The sequence below is a fragment of the Hyaena hyaena genome, unplaced genomic scaffold (genome assembly GCF_003009895.1).
Source record: "Hyaena hyaena isolate Hyena2069 unplaced genomic scaffold, ASM300989v1 scaffold_714, whole genome shotgun sequence".
In the NCBI taxonomy this organism is placed as follows: domain Eukaryota; kingdom Metazoa; phylum Chordata; class Mammalia; order Carnivora; family Hyaenidae; genus Hyaena; species Hyaena hyaena.
In genome coordinates, this window is record NW_024081350.1 from 891,010 (window position 1) to 910,975 (window position 19,966).

General features: G+C 40.1%; 1 protein-coding gene across 1 annotated transcript in view; it reads left to right on the top strand.

Moving 5' to 3' along the window:
• Positions 1-17,301, top strand: part of LOC120220653 (SPHK1 interactor, AKAP domain containing) — a 129,571-nt gene extending 112,270 nt beyond the window's left edge. The window contains 5 exon segments of the mRNA XM_039217779.1: positions 5,334-5,519; positions 7,346-7,432; positions 9,551-9,603; positions 9,697-9,878; positions 16,935-17,301. Of these exon segments, the coding sequence (XP_039073710.1) occupies positions 5,334-5,519; positions 7,346-7,432; positions 9,551-9,603; positions 9,697-9,878; positions 16,935-17,078 (652 nt within the window). The 3' untranslated portion in view covers positions 17,079-17,301.
• Positions 17,302-19,966: the final 2,665 nt, after the last annotated feature.

The window sequence follows — 19,966 nt, forward strand, 5'->3', positions numbered from 1 at the left end:
CTTTTGTTGTCTGATGGCTGATGCTAGGACTTCCAGCACTATGTTAAACAACAGTGGTGAGAGTGGACATCCCTGTCGTGTTCCTGATCTCAGGGGGAAAGCTCTCAGTTTTTCCCCGTTGAGGATGATGTTAGCTGAAGGCTTCTCATAGATGGCATTGATGATGTTTAAGTAGGTTCCTTCTATCCCAAATAATTGCATTAATTCTTAATGGTTTAAATCCTTTAGTTAAAAAGACATTTCATCAGACTGAATATAAAAGCAAAAACCTACTATAACAGTCTATAAGAAGTGTCCTTCAAATATAAAGACATAAATACGTAGGTAAAAGGCAAAAGAATAAAAAAAGAAATATCATAAGAAATATGAAGTAGCTATATTAATATCAGACTGGGTAGACTTCAGGACAAGAAATTTTATCAGGGATAAAGAGGGATATTTTAAAATGATAGAGCGTCTAATCCATCAAGAAGACAGTAATAATAAATATGTAATCACCTACATAACAAAAATTCAAACTCATGAAACAAAATCTGATAGAGCTGGAGGGCGAAATAGACAAATCTACAATCAAGATTGGAAATCTCACACTCTTCTTTCAGTAACTGATACAATAGTAGACAAAAAATCAGTAAGGATATACAAGATTTGAACAATCTTCTCAATCAAGTTGACCTAATTAACAGTTACTAAATACTCCACCAACAGTAGCAGAATACACTTTTTTTTTCAAGTGTACTTGAAACATTAACCTGAATGGACCATGAAGCCATAAAATAAGTCTTAGGGGCACCCAGATGGCTCAGTCAGTTGAGTGTCTGACTTCGACTCAGGTCATGATCTCACAGTTCATGAGTTCAAGCCCCAAGTCAGAGTCTGTACTGACAGCTCAGAGCCTGCAGCCTGCTTCAGATTCTCTGTCTCCCCCTCTCTCTCTGCCCCTCAGCCACTCATGCTGTCTCTTTTTGTCTCTTAAAAATAAATAAATGTTAATAAATTTTTAAGTCTTAATAAATTTTTTGAAAATAGGATATTACAGGGCCCATTCTCTGATCACAGTGAAATTAAACAAAATCAACAACAAAATAAATCTAGGAAAACTTCCCCCTTCTAAATTATCCATTGGCTTAAAGATTGGTGACTAAGGACATTTTTATGCTTTAAAGTTAAAATTAAATATTTAAAATGTAGATGCTCAATTGTCATGTGTTACCCCTTCAATGAGCTTTTTGTAACTAAACAACGATATGACCCATTGCAAAGAGAGCTTTTATTTATTAAAAAAAATTTTTTTTAATGCTTCTTTATTTTTAAGACAGAGTACGAGCAGGGGAGGGGCAGAGAGAAAGGGAGACACAGAATCTGAAACAGGCTCCAGGCTCTGAGCTGCCAGCACAGAACCTGATGTGGGGCTCAAACCCACAAAATGCGAGATCGTGACCTGAGCCCAAGTCAGTCGCTTAACCGACTGAGACACCCAAGAGCCCTGGAAAGAGAGCTTTTAAATGTAGTTCCACATTTACCATTACCTTGTACTTACGGCAAGTGATTTCTATTTTCCATGTACAGTAATGACTCAAGGTTTCTTTTTAAAATAAACATTTAGGTTTAAAATAAACATTTTAGGTTACATAACTTTTTTTAAACAATTTTTATTATTATCATAATACGGGGGAATGCAGGTATGGCAAAAATCATGACAGTGATTTGCTAATAAATTAAGTTGGGGAAACACAAGGCTTGATGATTTCTGAGGTTCCTGCTAACTCAGAAATTCTACAGTTGAATTTGATAGCATATTAAAACCTGTCCTCTAAAGCTCTGTGTGAATATAAAGTCAAAAGTGGGGAAAAGGCCATCTACATGCATCTGCATAATATATCTGTGACTTATTCACAAATAAATGAGCCAAGCTATACATTTCTCTCAAAAGAAAATGAAAACCAGTGTTTTAGATAATCATTATTCATTTTGAATTCCCAGTTATCTGACACAGAATATAAGATTTACTGTAAATAGAGCATGAAATTAGACAAAATAAAATATGCTGACAGACTCATTTTTAACCTGAATGTTCAGTGTCAATCACAGAGATTTAAGTTCTGCTTTAGTAAGAAATATCCTGGAATGAATTTTTCTAGTAATGTAAGGTCCTAACTTAGTAAAGAATTAGTCTAAGGAATTTCATTTTAAATGAGCAAACATATGGTTTTAGAAGCCTTTCCTCTGTGCTCAGCACTTGCTTAATTTACCCCCCTTTTGGGGGGAGTATGTGTATTATTTCCATGTATCTTCAATAAACTTTTCTTTCATTTGAATTTAACTGAAATCACCAAATGTCTTTTGGGTTGCAGCCATTCTCTCACTTTCTACCTACTCAATTTGGAAATTTCTCAATATTTTACAAAGGAAAACCAGGCTTATTAAGGACCTTTTTGCATAGAGAGTTAGTAGCACAGAATGCTAGAAAGAGCCACACCTTAATGCTGTACCTACCCAGAATGCTGTGGGAAGGACTCTTAGAGGCAAGGATTCAACACTTTTGTGAAATTTTCTAGGTAACAAGTTCGCATATCAAAAATGGAGATTTTTAATTAACCCCCAAAATTTATATATTTGAAATTCTACTCTCTATATTAGAACTCATTTTTAAACATTTAAAACACAACCATTTTTGGAGAAAGGATAAAGGTATGAATCCTAGGATTGAAGAGAACTACATAGACTTTTCTGCAGCCAGTATACTGTTTTGAAAGAAAGAGACTAAGTGTTGTGGGTCTCGTCCCCTGGAAACAGACCTTAAGAGGGAGAGTTTAAGTAAATAATCCATTAGGGAGTGTTCCGTGTGCACACGTCTGTAGGGAGGTAGGAAAGGTAAGATTGTGTAGAGGGAAGATGCCCCCAAATGTGTTTGCAACTGAGACATCGGCACATCCTGCAGGAAATGCTGAAGATGGAATGGTCTGTTTGGTGCCAGGTGAGCCAACCAGAGGCCTTTTGCATCGTTGTATCAGCTGGTTGTTTGAATGTTCACTGAGAGAGGGTACAGCCTTGGCAAGGTAATTCTCTGCCCAATGGTAATTCCCAGAGTGTGCTGGCAACAGCCAGTATTGTCTACAGTCAGGATGCAGTGGCCTAGAAAAGCATTCCGGTATCCACTACACCAACTGTATTTTTTGGTATCACCTAAGATACACTCTTGCTTTTTGCATGCCGTGATTGGTCCTTCTCTTCTATGCTGTTACTTTTTGATGACTGTAGGTAGTGTCAGAAGAAAGGTTCCATGAATATGTTCACAATTCTATACATTTGGCTTTCAGAACAAAGAGCATTAGCACCTGGTTCAAAGGATGACTGAATAGTAGCCCTAAAGATTGAGGCTTCTAGAGAGATACAGAGCTTTCCATTTCTGGAGCTATTTGTTTACAATCCAGTGTGGCAAAGTAGGGACCATATCGTCCTCTCCGCAGAGAATGTTTGGACTTGTTGATAAGTGACCTCTCTCTCTCCCTCTCTCTGTCTTTGTCTCTCTGTCTGTCTCTCCTTTTCATTCTCCCTCCCTCTCTCCCCTCGCTCTTTCTGTTTCTCTGTCTCTCTCTCCTTTCTCTCTCTCCCTGATGAAGAGGGGCAAATGTATCAGCAGCACTTCCTGTATGAACTCCAGGCTTCATAATTTTGAGGCTTCCCTCCTGTATCGCAGACCTCACTACATGATTCTCCAGCGTTTGTTTTATTTTTAGATTCCACATAAAAGCAAAATCACATAATACTTGTCTTTCTCCAACTTGTTTCACTTAACAGAATACCATCTAGTGCCATCCATGTTATCACATATGGTAAGATTTTTTTTTATGACTGAGCAATAGTCCACTGTATATTTGATTATATATTTTTTATCCATTCATCTATTGGTGCACGTTTAGGTTGTTTTCATATCTTGGCTATTGTAAATAGTGCTGCAATAAACAAAGGGACACATTTGTCTTTTCAAATTAGGGTTTTCAGTTGAGGCGGATAAATTCTTAAAAGGGGAATTGCTGGATTGTATGGTTGAAAGAGGAGAAATAGTTGTGGCTCAGCTATTAGGAAGCTAGTACAATATAGTCTGGAGAAGGGGTAATGGAGAAAAGCCCACGAGTCTCAAAACATGAGGTCTAATCTCTGGCATCCACTTTCGTTGCAACCTTGGACAAATCATATAACCTCACTGAGCTTCTACATCCTAATCCACAGCAAATCTATGGGGTTCTTTCCAAAACTAAATTCTAACAATTTAGAAGGACCTGAATTAAGATAATTTCATGAGCATAGAGACAGAAAGGTCAATGGGAATAGAAAAACACAGGAAGGGGATAGGAGGGCAATTAGAATTTGTTTTAGATATGTTGATTTCAAAATATTGATGAGACAGTTTGGATGTGTTCAGAAGACCAGCTGAAAAAAAAAAAGAAAAAGAGCCCCTAGAAACAGAAGAGGGGCCCTGGCCGGAATTCAAATTTAGAAGCTATTTTCACAGGCAGGAGAGTGGATGAAATTGATAGGGAGAGAATGGAAGGGAGGACAGTGAATCCGTCAGGGCTGGGAATATGACACTGAAAGGGAACACAGGGAACCAGGCTCCAGGCAACGTGTGACCAGAGAGGCAGAAAGTTATGGGAGGCCAGGGAGGAAAGGCTGTAAGGAGAAAGCCTGTCAGATCAAGGGTTAAAGGCTTTAGAGAGCGACTTGACCTAAAAAAGCACTCATCCAGAAAGGCAATGCTGATATAAATCAGAGGCTTCATAAGGAGACGATGGTCTAAAATGATAGCTACAAATGCAAAATGTGTTCAGAGGCATTTATAACTTGGTAAACCTCCAGAACCGGGTGGGTGTTTTTCTTCCAGCCTGGTCCACATGCCCTTTGCATTAAAATTACCTGCAGGGGTTGTTTAAAATGCAGGTTTCTTGGTCTCCTGGCAGAACAAGTGAGTCATAATCTCTGGGATAAGAGGCTCTGGGTATCTTCCTTTTAAATGCTACTGTCCCTCGTTTATTCTTATGTATGTAGCCGAGAGAGGTTTCACCATGTTTTTGAAATGATTGGAGGGAGTCAGTAGAAAGAGATAAAATAAAGAGATGGCGAAACTGATGGACGGTAATCTTGGAAGAGGCAGAAAGGGACTTAGGGTGCCAGGAGAAGGGTTAGCCTCAAACAAAGTCTCCACTTGTCTCCTGCGATCTCCTGCTCACTGTGTCAGACACTCGTGTTCAACACGGCACCAGCAAGGTCTAAGTGAAAAGCTCTATTATCTTGTGCCTCCGCTCTTGGTAATGGTATCTTCCCATTTACAGCAACAGCCTTGATGCCAGAGATGTAGCAGAGGTTGAAGTCTCGGCAGAAGGCAGAGCCCCCGATGAGTTTCCCAACCTTCCCAGCAGCAGTGGGGAGAGCACGGACAGCTGGTCCCAGCTCGCCAATGAGGAGGACAACCCCGATGACACAAGTAGCTTTCTTCAGCTCAGTGAGCGATCCATGAGGTACCTGCTCTTTACTTGACTTCCTAGAGAAACAGGTCCCCGTGCAGATTCTAAAAAATACTTTCTAAATGATTCTCTGCAAAGGGTCCCTAAAAGAGCAAAAGAGAAAGCTCCAGCTAGGTCAAGGTGCCTGCCTGTCACGATTTGTACCAAGAGGTTTCTTAGTATCCAGTCGTGCCTTTAATTACCTTGGTCAAGGTTAAGAGTCAGCTGTATCTCCTTCTCTGCAAGCCGCAGCTAGTGCATTCGATGATAACAACTGAGAATTTTTAAATCAGAGCTGCTGTTACACCTGGTGTGTTTGATACTTTCTCTCTGGTTCATTTGTATTTCAGATGCAACCCAGGCTGGGTTTACATGAGGCAAGTGTTTCCACATTGTGTTGTGTTGTTTGGCCTAATTGTTTCTCCCTCTCTGCCCTGCCCCCTATATTGTTGTTCTGGGAAAGCAAGACAGGGTTTCATGAAAGATTTGGAAAGACCCCAGCCCATCAAGGGACATAAACTGAACACTCTCCCTCTGTGAGGTAGAAACAGATAGAATCTCCACATTTCTACTCAAGTTTTACTTGATACTGGGCCAGTGCCACAGGCTTTCCAGAAGGGCCAAGGGGAAAATGGGATTCAGATGCATCTGGGTGTAATGGCTTCTTGGCTGTCTTACTTCTGGCAGTTCATTCTGCTTAGACTTGGGAAATTTTAACAAATTTCCCCCCAAACTTGTGGGAAATATTGCAATATAGAAATAAAAAGCAAAGAGAATTTAAATGTCTGGCCTTAGCAGAAGTTTACAGTGTTCATTACCTTCAGCACAATGTTTGAGTCATTGGACTTCCGTTAGTGAATATATTTGATGCCCCACACAAAACCCAAAGCCTGAATTTGAAACTGGAGGAGTCTAGTTTGTTACTCATAGTACGCCCGAGGGAAGGCTGCCCCATTATATGACACACCAGCACTCACCCTTTGAAAACCTGACTTGGAAGAGACATCACGGGGAAATAGTGGAAGTATGAGGAAACTCAGTGAATTTGCTAAAATTGGATGCATTCCATTTTGCAAGTACAGACAGAGTCTAAAAATTGGCTCAAGTCAACTCAGTTCCAGCAAATAAGTTCCAAGCTAGTAGCTAGACCATCTGTTGATTGTGTAACCCATGAAGATGATACATCAACCCCCCTTCTCCACATAAGGTATCAAGTGTTGCTTCTCAACAATTTTATGATAAAGGAGTTAATTAAACTTTGGCATTGCCCAATTTCGTAGTCATAATTCCTGCAATCCCATCGTGAAACAATGATCCAGGTGCATATTCTTTGGAATGCCCCTCAGAAAAATCCCGTAAATGGCAAAGGAAGAATGTGTGTCCCCCTGGTTTCTGTCAGAAGTCAAAAAGCAGGCAGAGGAGCATTCTGGTAGCTTCCCCGGTGAGCATTCTCGGAAGTATCTTAGTCTCTATGGGAACACCAAGGAGTCTCTTGCTGACTGATAAACATCCTCACTATACCTAGAATGAGGAAGATAAAAGTCACGCTGATTGTCACCCACCAGGTGAGGCCTCCTCCAGGCATGACATCACTGGAGAAATTCGAAAACGATGATGATGATGATGATGATGATGATGATGATGATGATGATGATTGGCTTGGACCAAAAGTATCTTTTATAGTGCTTTCCCCTAATTTGTCCAAACATATATTAATTTAGCAGTCCCCCAAACAATATTCTTCTGGAAAGTCCTCTTAGAAAGAACGATAGAACACCAGTGTTGGCAGAGTGGCCAGGTGGTGGAGACGGGCATTAATATGTAAACTTTTGCTTTGTCAGCAATGGCAACAGTAGTACCACTAGCAGTCTTGGCACTATGGACCTGGACATTTGTCAGGAAAGCATGCCATCTTCTCCCATGATTAAGTAAGTAGCCACTAAGATGCAGTGATTGTGAGATCGCTAATTCCATCTGGCAATCCATTCTGAGCATTGAGATTGTGCCCAACCGCTGAATCATCATGTCTACACTGCCATGGTTCCATGTCACTGGAGCCAGAACTAGCCTCTAGGATAGTCCTACCCTCTTACCCCTGTATTCTGGATTTCAAACCTGCCCCCTAGGATAAAATCATTTCACGGGAAGCTTATCCATATAATCAGAAATAGATGTCATTTACTTCATTGGACACAGAGAAGCAAAAATCCTTTTAAATCAGACCATGCCAACCAACAGAGACTATTGTTCAATAGAATATAATGTGAACGGCTTTTCCTTTACTCGTAGAAACCTGGGATGATCACTACTAAATGGGTCTAATATCAAATGTGTCACAATGGAGATAGGTCATTGTCATGCAGTGACTGCTTCCCATGACCTTGGGACCCTTCTAAAAGGTCTAAAAGACCAAGGGAAAATAGCACTTAGAGAAGCGCATGTGTAACATAAGATACAGTACAGAAAAGGAGAACCATGTGAGGTCAAGACTGCCTCCAGAATTTGTGATTATTCTGGAAAAGTAAATGAATTGAAATCTATTTTTGACCATTATAACTTAGCTTATTATTTGGAGTTTTATGAAAGGTCAGAAAAATAAACATGAACTAGAAGACTAGCAGTGCTCCCTGATCTCCTTTCTCAGTTATTCTCTATAGCTAAATCGTTTTTGCTTCACTACGTAATCAGATGTCTTGCCTGTGGGAGTATGACTCAGTGATTGAGGGTCCCCGTGAGCCCTCTGTTGTTTCATAGAGCCATTATTCACAAGTAGAGATGAACATACACGCTATCTTGGATTTCTTTTGTGTTTTAAAGGTAGGACCCAAATATTAACAATGAAAAACTTATTTTGGGGCAAATTTGTTTTTCTCTTTCAGGAAACATTTGTTTAGCTACCCTTCCATCTCTCCCCAGGGTTTGAGCCTAGGACCCCGCAGATTATATGCACTCAGGGAAAACCAAAATAACCACCACCCATAACCACGTCCGGCCATTCCACAGTAGTAAAATTGGTCTTACTCTATGCCGTTTCACTTAGATCCCTTGCAGAGACCTAGCAGAGAATCTAGGCCCTTGGGAAATTGGTTGTGCTTCTAGAAATAATTCCATAAGCATGGCAGAAAAACCAAACTCTCTTTAAGCATCAGAAATACAGGAGAATATATAGCCAGCAAATCTTAGCAGGAATAGAAAATGTAAGAGGGAATACTCTCTCATAAAAATACACAGTTTTAGGGGTTCTTATAGTCTAATTGCTAGACCGTACAAAAATATAGGACAACCACAGTCTTAGCAAGATGGCCGCCTGCTTTCAGATGTTGAGCTATATGCTCTCATTTTGGAAGCACGTACTGAGTCCTACCATTATATCAAGGCTTCTTAACAAGTACTCTATGAAAACATCTCAGTGTTATCTAATGAAATACTCACTTCAATTTTATTTCTAGTTCTTTATCACCTCCAGCCTCCCTCATCCTCCTGCTAGAAAGAAAAAGAAAAATTTCAATTTTAATATATTTTGTTGTACAACTTAAGTTCTGGAGCCCATTGGTTATTTTATCCCTTATTTCAGACAAAAATGCAAACTTGTTGCTATCATAGTAGAGGGGGAAAAATCATTATATCAGGATGGAAATATATGGACTTTTAAATGGCAAGTCAAATACAGGAGAAGGATCCATCCCCAAATCAACTCTAGTTGCCTACAAGATATTTCCTTGATGGTTCAAACTGGTGAAGGTTTGTGGAAGAGAAGTTGAGAATAGAAAGATGTATTTCTTAGAGTCTCTGCCACCTATGATCCCAACTAACACTACGCATTTTTTTACCCTCTTTTTTAGGGCCAGGGCTATTTATCGCAGACCCAATAATCCTACATAATAGCCACATTGTTATTTCCCCAGTGTTACTCCACTCTATGAAAACAATAAATCTATAATGAACTTCAGAAGCTTTTAGATTAATACGACCCATTGCCTCATCATCCATTTACAGCTTGCCCTTCCTAAACATTACCAACCATATACTGTTGTTTTCTCCCAAAGTGAATTAGTAGAAGAAAAGGAGATTCTTAAAGGACAGTCAGAAAACGTAGAGGGTAAGCCACGTTCCCATAATTTTGACACACAATTTACCTGTGACCTCCCTGTGGAAAGTATCGTAAGATTGTGGTTGTGTCTGTGTTTGGAAGGTGCCTCTGGAGTGCAGGTGGGAGCAGCCAGCCCCCAAGGGAGCCTGCTGGTGATCAACTTTGACCTGGAGCCAGAGTGTCCTGATACTGAGCTTCGAGCCACTCTGCAGTGGATAGCAGCCTCTGAACTTGGGATCCCCACCATCTACTTTAAGAAATCTCAGGAAAGCAGAATCGAAAAGGTACCATGGCCTGTGTTTGGATGTGAATAAAGCTTTGTGTTTTTATCACTGCTGAACACTCAGTAACTTCCCAGTCAACTCACTTAAATTGGAATGATTTGTTCTTGACTTTTCACCTTAAGATGGTGGCTAGAACTTTGAAAACTTCCACCTGCATAAAATCATAACTGTTTCTTTGACCCTTAGTTTATCTCAGCTAGTTGGTGGCAATGAGAAAGTGAATTGAGGAGATGGGAATTCGTCCAGTGTCTAACATCTTGATCGTTTATGTGTTTGTTTGTTTTTGTTTTGATATTTCCTTGCTCTGGAACCAATCTTCTCATAAAACTCATTTAAATAAAAGGTAGAAGAGAAAGATTTGATATATATATAAGAAACTAAAGTGAGGCCACATTGATATTTAAAACAGACTGTGGCATGGGGTCAACGAGAAACACTTATAAGTCCCTATTGAACAGGTTTGCATTAGACAGACTTTCTCATCATTTTTGACCTACCAGAAATATAAAGTGAGGGAATAGATCCTTTGCCAACCTCTACATTAATAGCAACTATAACGCTAACTCCCTATCTTTAAAATTGCCCACTAACTGCTGTAGAATCTCAATTATTAAGATTAATGCACAAATTCATCCGCCAATGTCTTCAAGCTCAATTTTCCCATAACTTAAAAGCACGCCCCTTCTAAAAATGTTCAAATTGATAATAATGTTGCTACATTAGTTTTCTATTGCCACCCGTCATAAACTGCCACAAACTTACTAGCTTAGAATAGTAATTCCCAGCTCTGTTGCCAGAAGTTTGGGTAAATTCTACCTTGCTCTCTGTTTACGGACTTGCAAGGTGGAATCAAGATGTCAGCCTGGTTGAGAACTTGCCTGAAAACTGGGGAAAAACAAGCTTCTAAGTTTGTTCAGGTTGTTGTCCTAATTCACGTCCTCATGGTTGTAGAACTGATGTCCTGTTTCTTTGCAAGGCCACCTCTGGAAGTTGTGGCTTTCCATGACCCCTTCATGGTCTCATACAACCAGTTCCTTACTTCTGCCACCAAACAGAGAAAACACTCTGCTTTTAAAGGGCCTGTGCATGGGGCGCCTGGGTGGCTCAGTTGGTTGAGCATCTGACTTCAGCTCAGGTCATGATCTCACAGTTTGTAGGTTCGAGCCCCGTGTTGGGTTCTGTGCTGACAATTCAGAGCCTGGATCTTGTCTCGGATTCTGTGTCTCCCTCTCTCTCTCCCCCTCCCCCATTCATGTGGTCTTTTTCTCTGGCTCAATAATAATAAACATTTAAAAAAAAATTAAAGGGCCTGTGCAATTAGATTAGGTTCACCTGGTAATCTCCCTTTGATTAACTCAGTATTAACTGAAGTGTCTCTTTTGCCACATACAATAACATAATAAGGGCATAGTTATCTCATCTAATGTACTAAGGTTTAGGGCAGAAATCTTGGGGGCTGTTCTGGGATCCTGCCTATCACTGCTGCGGTGCATTTTTTAATGTCCTATTATCCCAAAGTACCTCCACATATTCATTATACTTGTTTCTCAACAACCCTAGGAGAAGAGCCAAATGGCTATTGCTATCCCTTTTTAATGAGCAAGTCAGGATTCAGAGAGGCTGGCCCGTGAGAAAGGATGGCAAGGGTGGCTCAGCCTAGTCCTGGAGACCTCTCAACAGTGTGTCTCTCTCAAGTTAAATGATCTTGGAGTTGCTGTCTGTATTTTCTTTTTAATGTATAATTGCATTTTAATTCTCACTGTCAAAATCTGGCAGCTTGCCATGAAAGATCCTTTCTCATCTTGCCCACGTACATGGTAATTAGAGCAGCTTCCCCATTTCTGTAACACCAGCGAATGGGATTGGCTACTGGAAAAAAAGATCTAATTTATACTGCCCCCTCTACATCAGCCTCTCTCTCCAACCAGTAATTTATATTTCTCTTCATGTCTAGGACTTTGGACCATTCTATGCGTCTGAATTTTGTCATACCTTTGTTGACAAAGTGATGAGTGGTTCATTGTTTAATAGATTCTCCTTCTACCTTACCATTCAGCCGGCCCAGTGCAAAGAGTGGAGCAAAAGACCCCTCCCTCTTGCCATACACAATCTCAAAGCCTCCCTACCATGGGGAGGGGAACGAGAATATTCTCAGGCAAATGACAGCCTCGAATTCATGGAAAAATGAAAGACAGTCTGGTTTCCAACTTCATCTCCAGAGCATTTCTAGGTCCATTTTCAGATGACCTCTTAACAAAGTAGATTTTTATCCAATCCACCATCTTGAAGAAATAACATAGGACTTTATGTGAATACATGTCTCATAAATCCCCATTAGGTAAAAGGAAAAGGAGTGTATCACTAACTTAATTAGTAACTTGATTATGTAAATCCGGCCCTGACTTGGTATTTCTTTATCCTCACTAATTTTCAATTCTCTGAGGGGATGCCTGTCTTTGGTCATAGCTGTTTTTCTGAGAAAATAAATTCTCCACTGATGTTATCAAGAAAAACATTAAGTAATGTTTTACTCATGCAATTTAGCATCAGATCAAGGAGATTATTTCTAAGGATTGTAATTTTAGGGGCTAAATATTCTAATTATTTTCAGACTCAGTTAAGGTTCCCTGCACAGAATGGCTTCTCCACAAATGGGCACTGTTTGTTGTCTGAGACCGAACTCATAAATAAAGCAAACCCTCACACACAAAATGTTGATATCCTTTCTTTTATCAATGCTGCATTTGAAAACCCAGTGCTCATTTTGATTGTCTTTTTAATTGGCTAAGTAGTTATTTTCCAGTAGTGCAGAAGAGAGATTGGCTTCCCATGAGGCTGTGTCATGCAGGAAAGCACTGCTCCTCCTCAGCTTGGACATGGTTAAAGAGACATCTCTGTTAAGTTCAGAAATGTCATTTTCCCCACCATCACTAGAGTGTTAGATATCATTCACAGATATATACTTCAAGTCACCATTTGTGTGAATTCTGATTTTTTTCTTAATAAATGAATTTAGATAACAATTTTCCCATTCGTGTGTTCCCCACTCAGTACCCCAGCCTGGAGCCAAATTAAGACAGGAGCTAAAGGGGAGAGGATATCATGAGTGAATACTGAAGCAGCTCATCTTTCCCACCATCGGCCTTGGAAGTTGAAGGGCACCTAAAGTCAGCTTATAATGAATTTCAGCCTCATTTCAACTCAGAAGGCAAATGCCAAACATTTTTGGTGGCCAGTGTAGTGTCACTTCTTTCTGAAACTTGACACTTTCATTTTCAAGCTTTTTCTTTCATGATATTTTCTCTACTCATTAAAATGCTATGTCCGCTTGAGAAAGTGTTCTCAGAACACTCATCAAATGTTTATTGAGCATATCTACGACATACTGTTCTTAACTCTGGGAATGTAAGAAACAAAGGACACAAAATTTCCTACCCTCCCTCGTGTAATTTCTATTCTAGTTCAGGAGGGATGCAGAGTAGGGTGAGTGTAAAGCAGGGGAGACTCAGATTGTAAAGAGAAATCTTGAAATATGATGGAAACTTATTTTAGAAAAGGGAAATAAATGCACTGTAAATAGGATTTCTCACATCTCAACTGAGAGCCAAGTGCCCAGAATTATCTGGCACACTTATTTACAATTCATATTCCTAGGTCCTTTCTTAGCCCTAATCACTTTCAATGGGGCCCAGAAGTGTATAGTTTTAACAACTTCCCTCAAGTGAAGCCATTTTGATGAGTCCTCAAGTTTGAGACCCCTTCCCATAAGAAATGTCCTGAAAGAATGGCAGAATTTGAGGTAGACTTTAGTATCCTAAATTCCAGGGCAAAGACTGATGATAATCTTAATGCCTGAGGATCTAAAACACTTTGTAAATGTAATCCACAATGACTGACATCAGTTAAATTTAATGTACTCAATTTAAGGTGTAAAAAAATCATGTACACAATTGGATTTTTAACAAATGACATAAACTGGCCAATTATTTTTCTTTCTGGATCCAAAGTATCATTGCTCTCTAGCCTCTTTTCTAAATCCAATGAGCTTCTGTGAGCTAGAATGGTCAGAGGACTGGCCTCACTGTAAGTAAGTACCTTCCTCATCTTTACGAATTTAAGAATTATTTCTTTTTCTTGGAGGTGATGCAAAGAACAGAGGTAAAAGAGGAAACATGTGCATGCATGCCTTCCCAAGAAAGTGAGGGTCAGAAGAGAAGTGACCTTACCTTTAATTACTCATTCCATGCTACATGCAAAATGGTAGAAGTACAAAAAGACAGAAAAAGGGAAGAAAAATAGGGAAGATTTATATACCATTTTAGTAGGATCAGACTCCCTTAACAAAATACCATAGACTGAGTGTCTTAAACAACACACTTATTGCTCACAGTTCTGGAGGCTGGGAAGTCCAACATCAAGGTACCAGCAGATTCCATTCCCAGGGAGAGCCCTTTCCTTTCCTGTGTCCACATATGGTAGAGAGAGAGCTCTGGTGTCTCTTCATTTATAGGAGAACAAATCTTACCAGAGGAGTCCTGTCCTCATGACCTCATCTAAACCCAATTATCAATCACCCAAAGGCCCCACCTTCCAATACTGGGGCTTGGGACTTCAATATATGAATTTGATGGAGAACACCAACATTAAGTACGTAATAGATATTAAGTCTCTGCATTTAAAAACATAAGAAATTGTCTTGAACTGAATCCTTTAATCATGGTTCTCTAACTTAGTGTGCACTAGAATCAGCTGGGGAGATTTATAGAACCAGATGCTCTGGTCAATTGAATCAGAATCTCCTCTTGGGATGAAGCCCAGGCATTGGAGTTTTCTAGAGGTGTCTGATGGTTCCAGGCCACAGCCAAGGCTGATAATCACGGCTCTACAGGCCATAATTGCAAGAGTGGTATAAAAACCAACTCACATGTGCTTAATAAAATGGAATTCTGCCTTGGACCAAAGAAGGTAGTTGCTTTCAGAAATCTAAGTTGAGTATTTTTTAAAAATCTCACAACTTGCAACAACTCCCATAGATTCTACCATATAATTTTGTAAACAATCGATCTAATTTAGCAAATGCCCCTGGGAATATAAAAGTCCTTTACCATGTAACACTCCTCTTCAAATAAGTCTGTCAGTGATACACCATCACAGGATCTAAGCCATTCTCATTTCCTAAGACAAAATATTTGCTCAAGGAAGTGTCAACTGTGATATGTAAGAGGGGAGCCTAATTATTATTGATTGTGAAGTGGCAGGAAATGAAAATGTTTGATTTTTATTTTTCAGTGTGTTGGAATGAAAAGCTCAGCTCCCTGACACACTAAATAAAGCTGATTATAAAATTACCAAAGCAAGACCGTGGACAGGAACAATGAAAGATCTCAGGCCAGCTGCTAACTTGAATGCAGTTCTAAAAGGTTATGGCAGGGGTGCCTGGGTAGCTCAGTCGATTAAGTGTCCGACTTGAGCTCAGGTCATGATCTCATGGTTCGTGGGTTTGAACCCAGCATTGGGCTCTGTGCTGACAGCTAGCTCAGAGCCTGGTGCTTGCTTCGGATTCTATGTCTTTCTCTCTTTCAGAAATAAATAAAACATTAAAAAAATTTTTTTAAAGGCTATGATAACAAGCTGGGAATGTCCTTTTCTGGTTTCTTCAAAATCTTAGCTTCAGTTTTACTTAGAAATTTCTTTCAGTGAAGGAAGAAAAGAGTGTGGACTTCCTTGTCCATCAGACTCACAGATGTTTCAAGGTCTTGATGTCTGAGATTAAGTCATCGCAGCCTCAAGAATAGGCGGTATTTAGTTGGGCCAGACCATTTGCAAAAGCTGCTTTATTGAAATATCAGATTGTATTTAGAAATCCTGAAACAGATCCTAGGCTGTGACCATTCCACAAACTACTGGCGAGCGTCTAGCTGGCAGGCCACTTTGACAACTTGGCATCAAGTCACCATCACCCTGTGGTCATCACCACAGTGGGAGATCCTACTTCAGCAAGTCCTGAGTAGATGGAAAGAATCTAGTAACTGGGCTTCCAGAAAGGTCTGAGGCCAAGAGCCTTCTGGGAAGGGCTTAGCAAATATTGGCATCTGTTCCAGAGCTTTGATAGTTTCTTAGAGCAGTGACTCAGAGATAAAAGTTGGGAATGAAATGGTAGCCCAGTGAGCCAGAACGTACAGGAAGCGAAAAAAAGAACTGAGGCTATATTTCTGTGTATTTTATGTTGACTGCGTCTTTATAAGACATTTTAAGGGAGAGGAAGCACCCTCAAGGGATGGGTCTAGCCTAAGGCTATTGGTGACCCTTGATGGAAATCTTGAAGAGAAGTCACCAACCTATGAGCCTCTCTCAGTGAGATCTCAGAAACTTGATAGTCAAGCCTTCTCGGCTGGTAACACCTACTTTCTAGACTTCCAGTAAGAGCTGGAAAAGTAAGAGCTGGAAAAATCTGATTAATCAAATCATGCAAAGACATCCTAGCCTTTCTCCCCTTTTTCTCTGATGTCTCAATCTTTCCTTTTCCTTTTGCAATGAAAAGCCAGTGTCTCTGGAAATGTGATGCTGGGGGAGGGGACTATTCGAGACAGAATGAGGAGCCAATAAGTGGCACCAAAAGTTCAGCGCTTGATTTCTTTGGCTTAAATGTATACATCCAGTGAAAATGTGTACATCCAATGAGAGATTATTTGTAAGACAGATAGAAGGTCCTGGGAGCTATGCTATCCAGTACTGTCACAGAGAGTCCAATTCAAACCTGAGGAAACTCTAGAAATATCTAAAAGACAGACTTTTGAAGGAAGAATCCCATCTAGTCTCCCAAAGTCAATGGAAGGCAACTACTGTGAAGAAGCAAACTCCAGTTCACTTGAAAGACCTCTATAACAATCGCAATTGTCTAAAAAGAAAATAAGACTGTCCTGGAAAATAGTCCCTACTGTCACAAGAGATTAAAAACACAGGCCAGAGGGCTGTCGGCTTTGGACAGATGGTTGAATGAGATAACTTTGAGGCTCCTCCGTGGTCCACAAGTCCTAACTCTGTGCTTTATTTTAGTTTCTAGATGTCGTGCGGCTGGTTCAGCAGAAGTCCTGGAAAGTGGGAGATATCTTTCATGCAGTTGTTCAGTACTGCAAAGTGCATGAGGAGCGGAAGGAGGGGACCCCAAGTCTCTTTGATTGGCTTTTGGAACTGGGATAAGGCCACTGTGCCGTTAGAGTATTCCTTCCTTCCATTCCAGCTTAGGTTACAGTGGTTTGCTCTAAATGCTCTAAACCTTTTCAAAACATCCCATCACATTAGCAGAGCTATACAAAATCTGCTGTTCAAGTCTGCTGCACATGGAATGAATGTGAGGAATAGCAAAATATAGATCTGTACAATCAATACAACCTGTGAGCGAGTCCAAAAAAAAAAAAAAAAAGCTTATAATAGAACCACTGGGAAGACAGAAATTTTAAGGGGCCTCAAACAAAAAGCTTTTAACTAGGCCCAAACTCCAGGAAAGCTGGACTTAAATATTTTTAACAATATAAAATGATACGTAATGTCTCCAAGTATGCGAATCAACTAGAAACAAAGCCACCAGTCAAAATAATTTTATAAACTATGATGTAACCTTTATTTTACTTTCCTGAGCTGATTAAGGGGCTATCAGCCCAGGTAAACACTTAAGATATGGGTGAGAAATTTCCAGAATTTTGATATAAAGGATTTCCACTTTCAGACCATTATCAGTGGATATTAAGAGGAATGCAAGAGTACCATCCATGTCCTTCTGCCAACATGATTTCATTTATTCATGGCAACTGGCTGATAAATATCCCACATCTCCCCAGCAATGTCTGCATTCCAAGCTAACCAGAAATCTATTGGTGTTCAGTTGAGAGAGAGAAAGACTGAACATTGTCTTGTTTCCATCTCTGTGTTGCTTGGGTAACATGATCACAGGATTCTTACCATAAGTGAAAACTTTCTTACCAAAAAAAAATGTTTTGAGATAAAATCTGCTTGTGTATTAAATTATATAAAATATAAACATTCATTTTATTTTTATTGTAAATTATGAAGAGATTATTACCTTAAACAATATATGAGTTAGCTTAGAGATTCATTAACATGAGAGGATTGTTGTCTTAGGTCATATCTTGACACTTGAGCTCAGTGGCTTCATTATAAATGCGTTGGTACTGGTATGGCCAACCTGCTACCCGGATGACATAGTGACAGGCTCAGGATTTGGCATAACCCGTTAGGACCATAGACTCTTCCTGAATCAAAGACACTGGCATTTAATTTGGAAAAAAAGAAAAAAGAAAACCTTATCACACTGAAATATTTTAATAACAGAGCTTCACTCTTTTGAAAAACCAAGGTATCTATCATCTCCTTAATAAATCTTCCCCTTCAACTAACTGAGGTATGCTGGCTGTTATGTTCTTGACCAGAGAAGGTGTTTGTTAAAGACTTCCTTAAATACCGTGCTTGTACTCTATTTTGAAAAATTGTGAAGTACTTTTAAATGTGAACAAGGCCCCACGCTGTCAGTGCTGGACTTCTCTGTCATCCACATCTGGAAATGTCAGGAGAGCTTCCTTATGAGCCGTACCTCCCTTTTCACACACCCGGGAATCCTCCCCAGAATTCATCAGACATCCGTTGTATCAATAGTCCAGACTGAGGATCTGTGTTTAATTTGTCACATTAACAAAATGTCAGATTTTAAAATGTATCCATTATCTCAGACTGAAAGCTCTTTGTGCTACTGAATGGAAAAGGATATATTTATTTTTTAAACAATCCCAGAATATTGTGTGTAGCCTTTTTTGTGCCGGAATGAATGTTTACTTATCCTACAAAGCACAAATGCAGGACTGTAACCGTGTGATGAAGTTATACATGTTGTACCTAATGTTGCAAATTAATCAATAAACTTTTACTGCCGAGCGGTTGGTCTTTTTTTGTCCAAATATTAGCAAGTGCCTCCTAGAAAAAATAGCCATAGTGTTATGACTGGATGACGGCAGATTATCCTTTAGACGAGTTTTACTGTTCCACGTTCAACTTTTGAATAAGAAAATGTTCTTTGACTAAATTTGTTAGCAGCAGTGATATTCATGTAAATCAGCATTTCTCATCATGGCACTACTGACATTTGGGGCTGAGTACTTCTTTGTTGCAGGGGTTGTACTGTGCAGTAAGTATGCCTGGCTTATCCACTAGATGCCAGAAGCCACTCCCCGTCGTGACAACCAAAAATGTCTCCCAACATTGCCCAATGTCCCCTGGGTGGTGAAAATCACCACTAGTTGGGAGCCACTGGTATAAATAATGTACTGAAGGGGCGGAGTCTGAGGCTCTAGGAGGTGTTAGGGTAAAGGAAGGGGGGGAGACTGTGGCCTCTAGTCTAGGGAATCCCAGTAGGAGCTCGAAAACCAGGCACCCCTCCCAGGTTCCTCAGGTCCAGGGGCTGTGGCCTTTATAGCAAGCCTGGAGGACAGCAGAAAGAAGCAAAGGACAAACAAGTCTTGGGGATAAACTGACTCCAGTATACTAGAGGTAAACTTATCAGGCTTCATGGAAAATGGATCAGTGCTCTCAGGAAATACATGATTTTTTGTACTCAGGAAATACATGATTAGAATTGGTGCAAATAAGGCACTGAGACTTCAGAGCAGAGCACTTTATATCATTCAACTAATAAGAAGGGATATACGTGCTCACAAAGAATTATCCAGTCAGCCAGAGGGTGATGTCGGATAAAAACCAACTCTTGGGGCGCCTGGGTGGCTCAGTCAGTTAAGCGTCCAACTTAGGCTCAGGTCATGATCTCATGGTTGGTGAGTTCAGCCCACGTCGGGCTCTGTGCTGACAGCTCAGAGCTTGGAGCCTGCTTCGGATTCTGTGTCTCCCTCTCTCTCTGCCCCTCCCCTGCTTACACTCTGTCTCTCTCTGTCTCTCAAAAATAAATAAATGTAAAAAAATTTTAAAAAATCAACCAACTCTGGCCAGTGGCAAGGAGAGATTTTATTTGAAAGGATTAAAATAAGAAGGAGAGAGGAGCTGTTGCAGGTGGGGACAGGCACTAT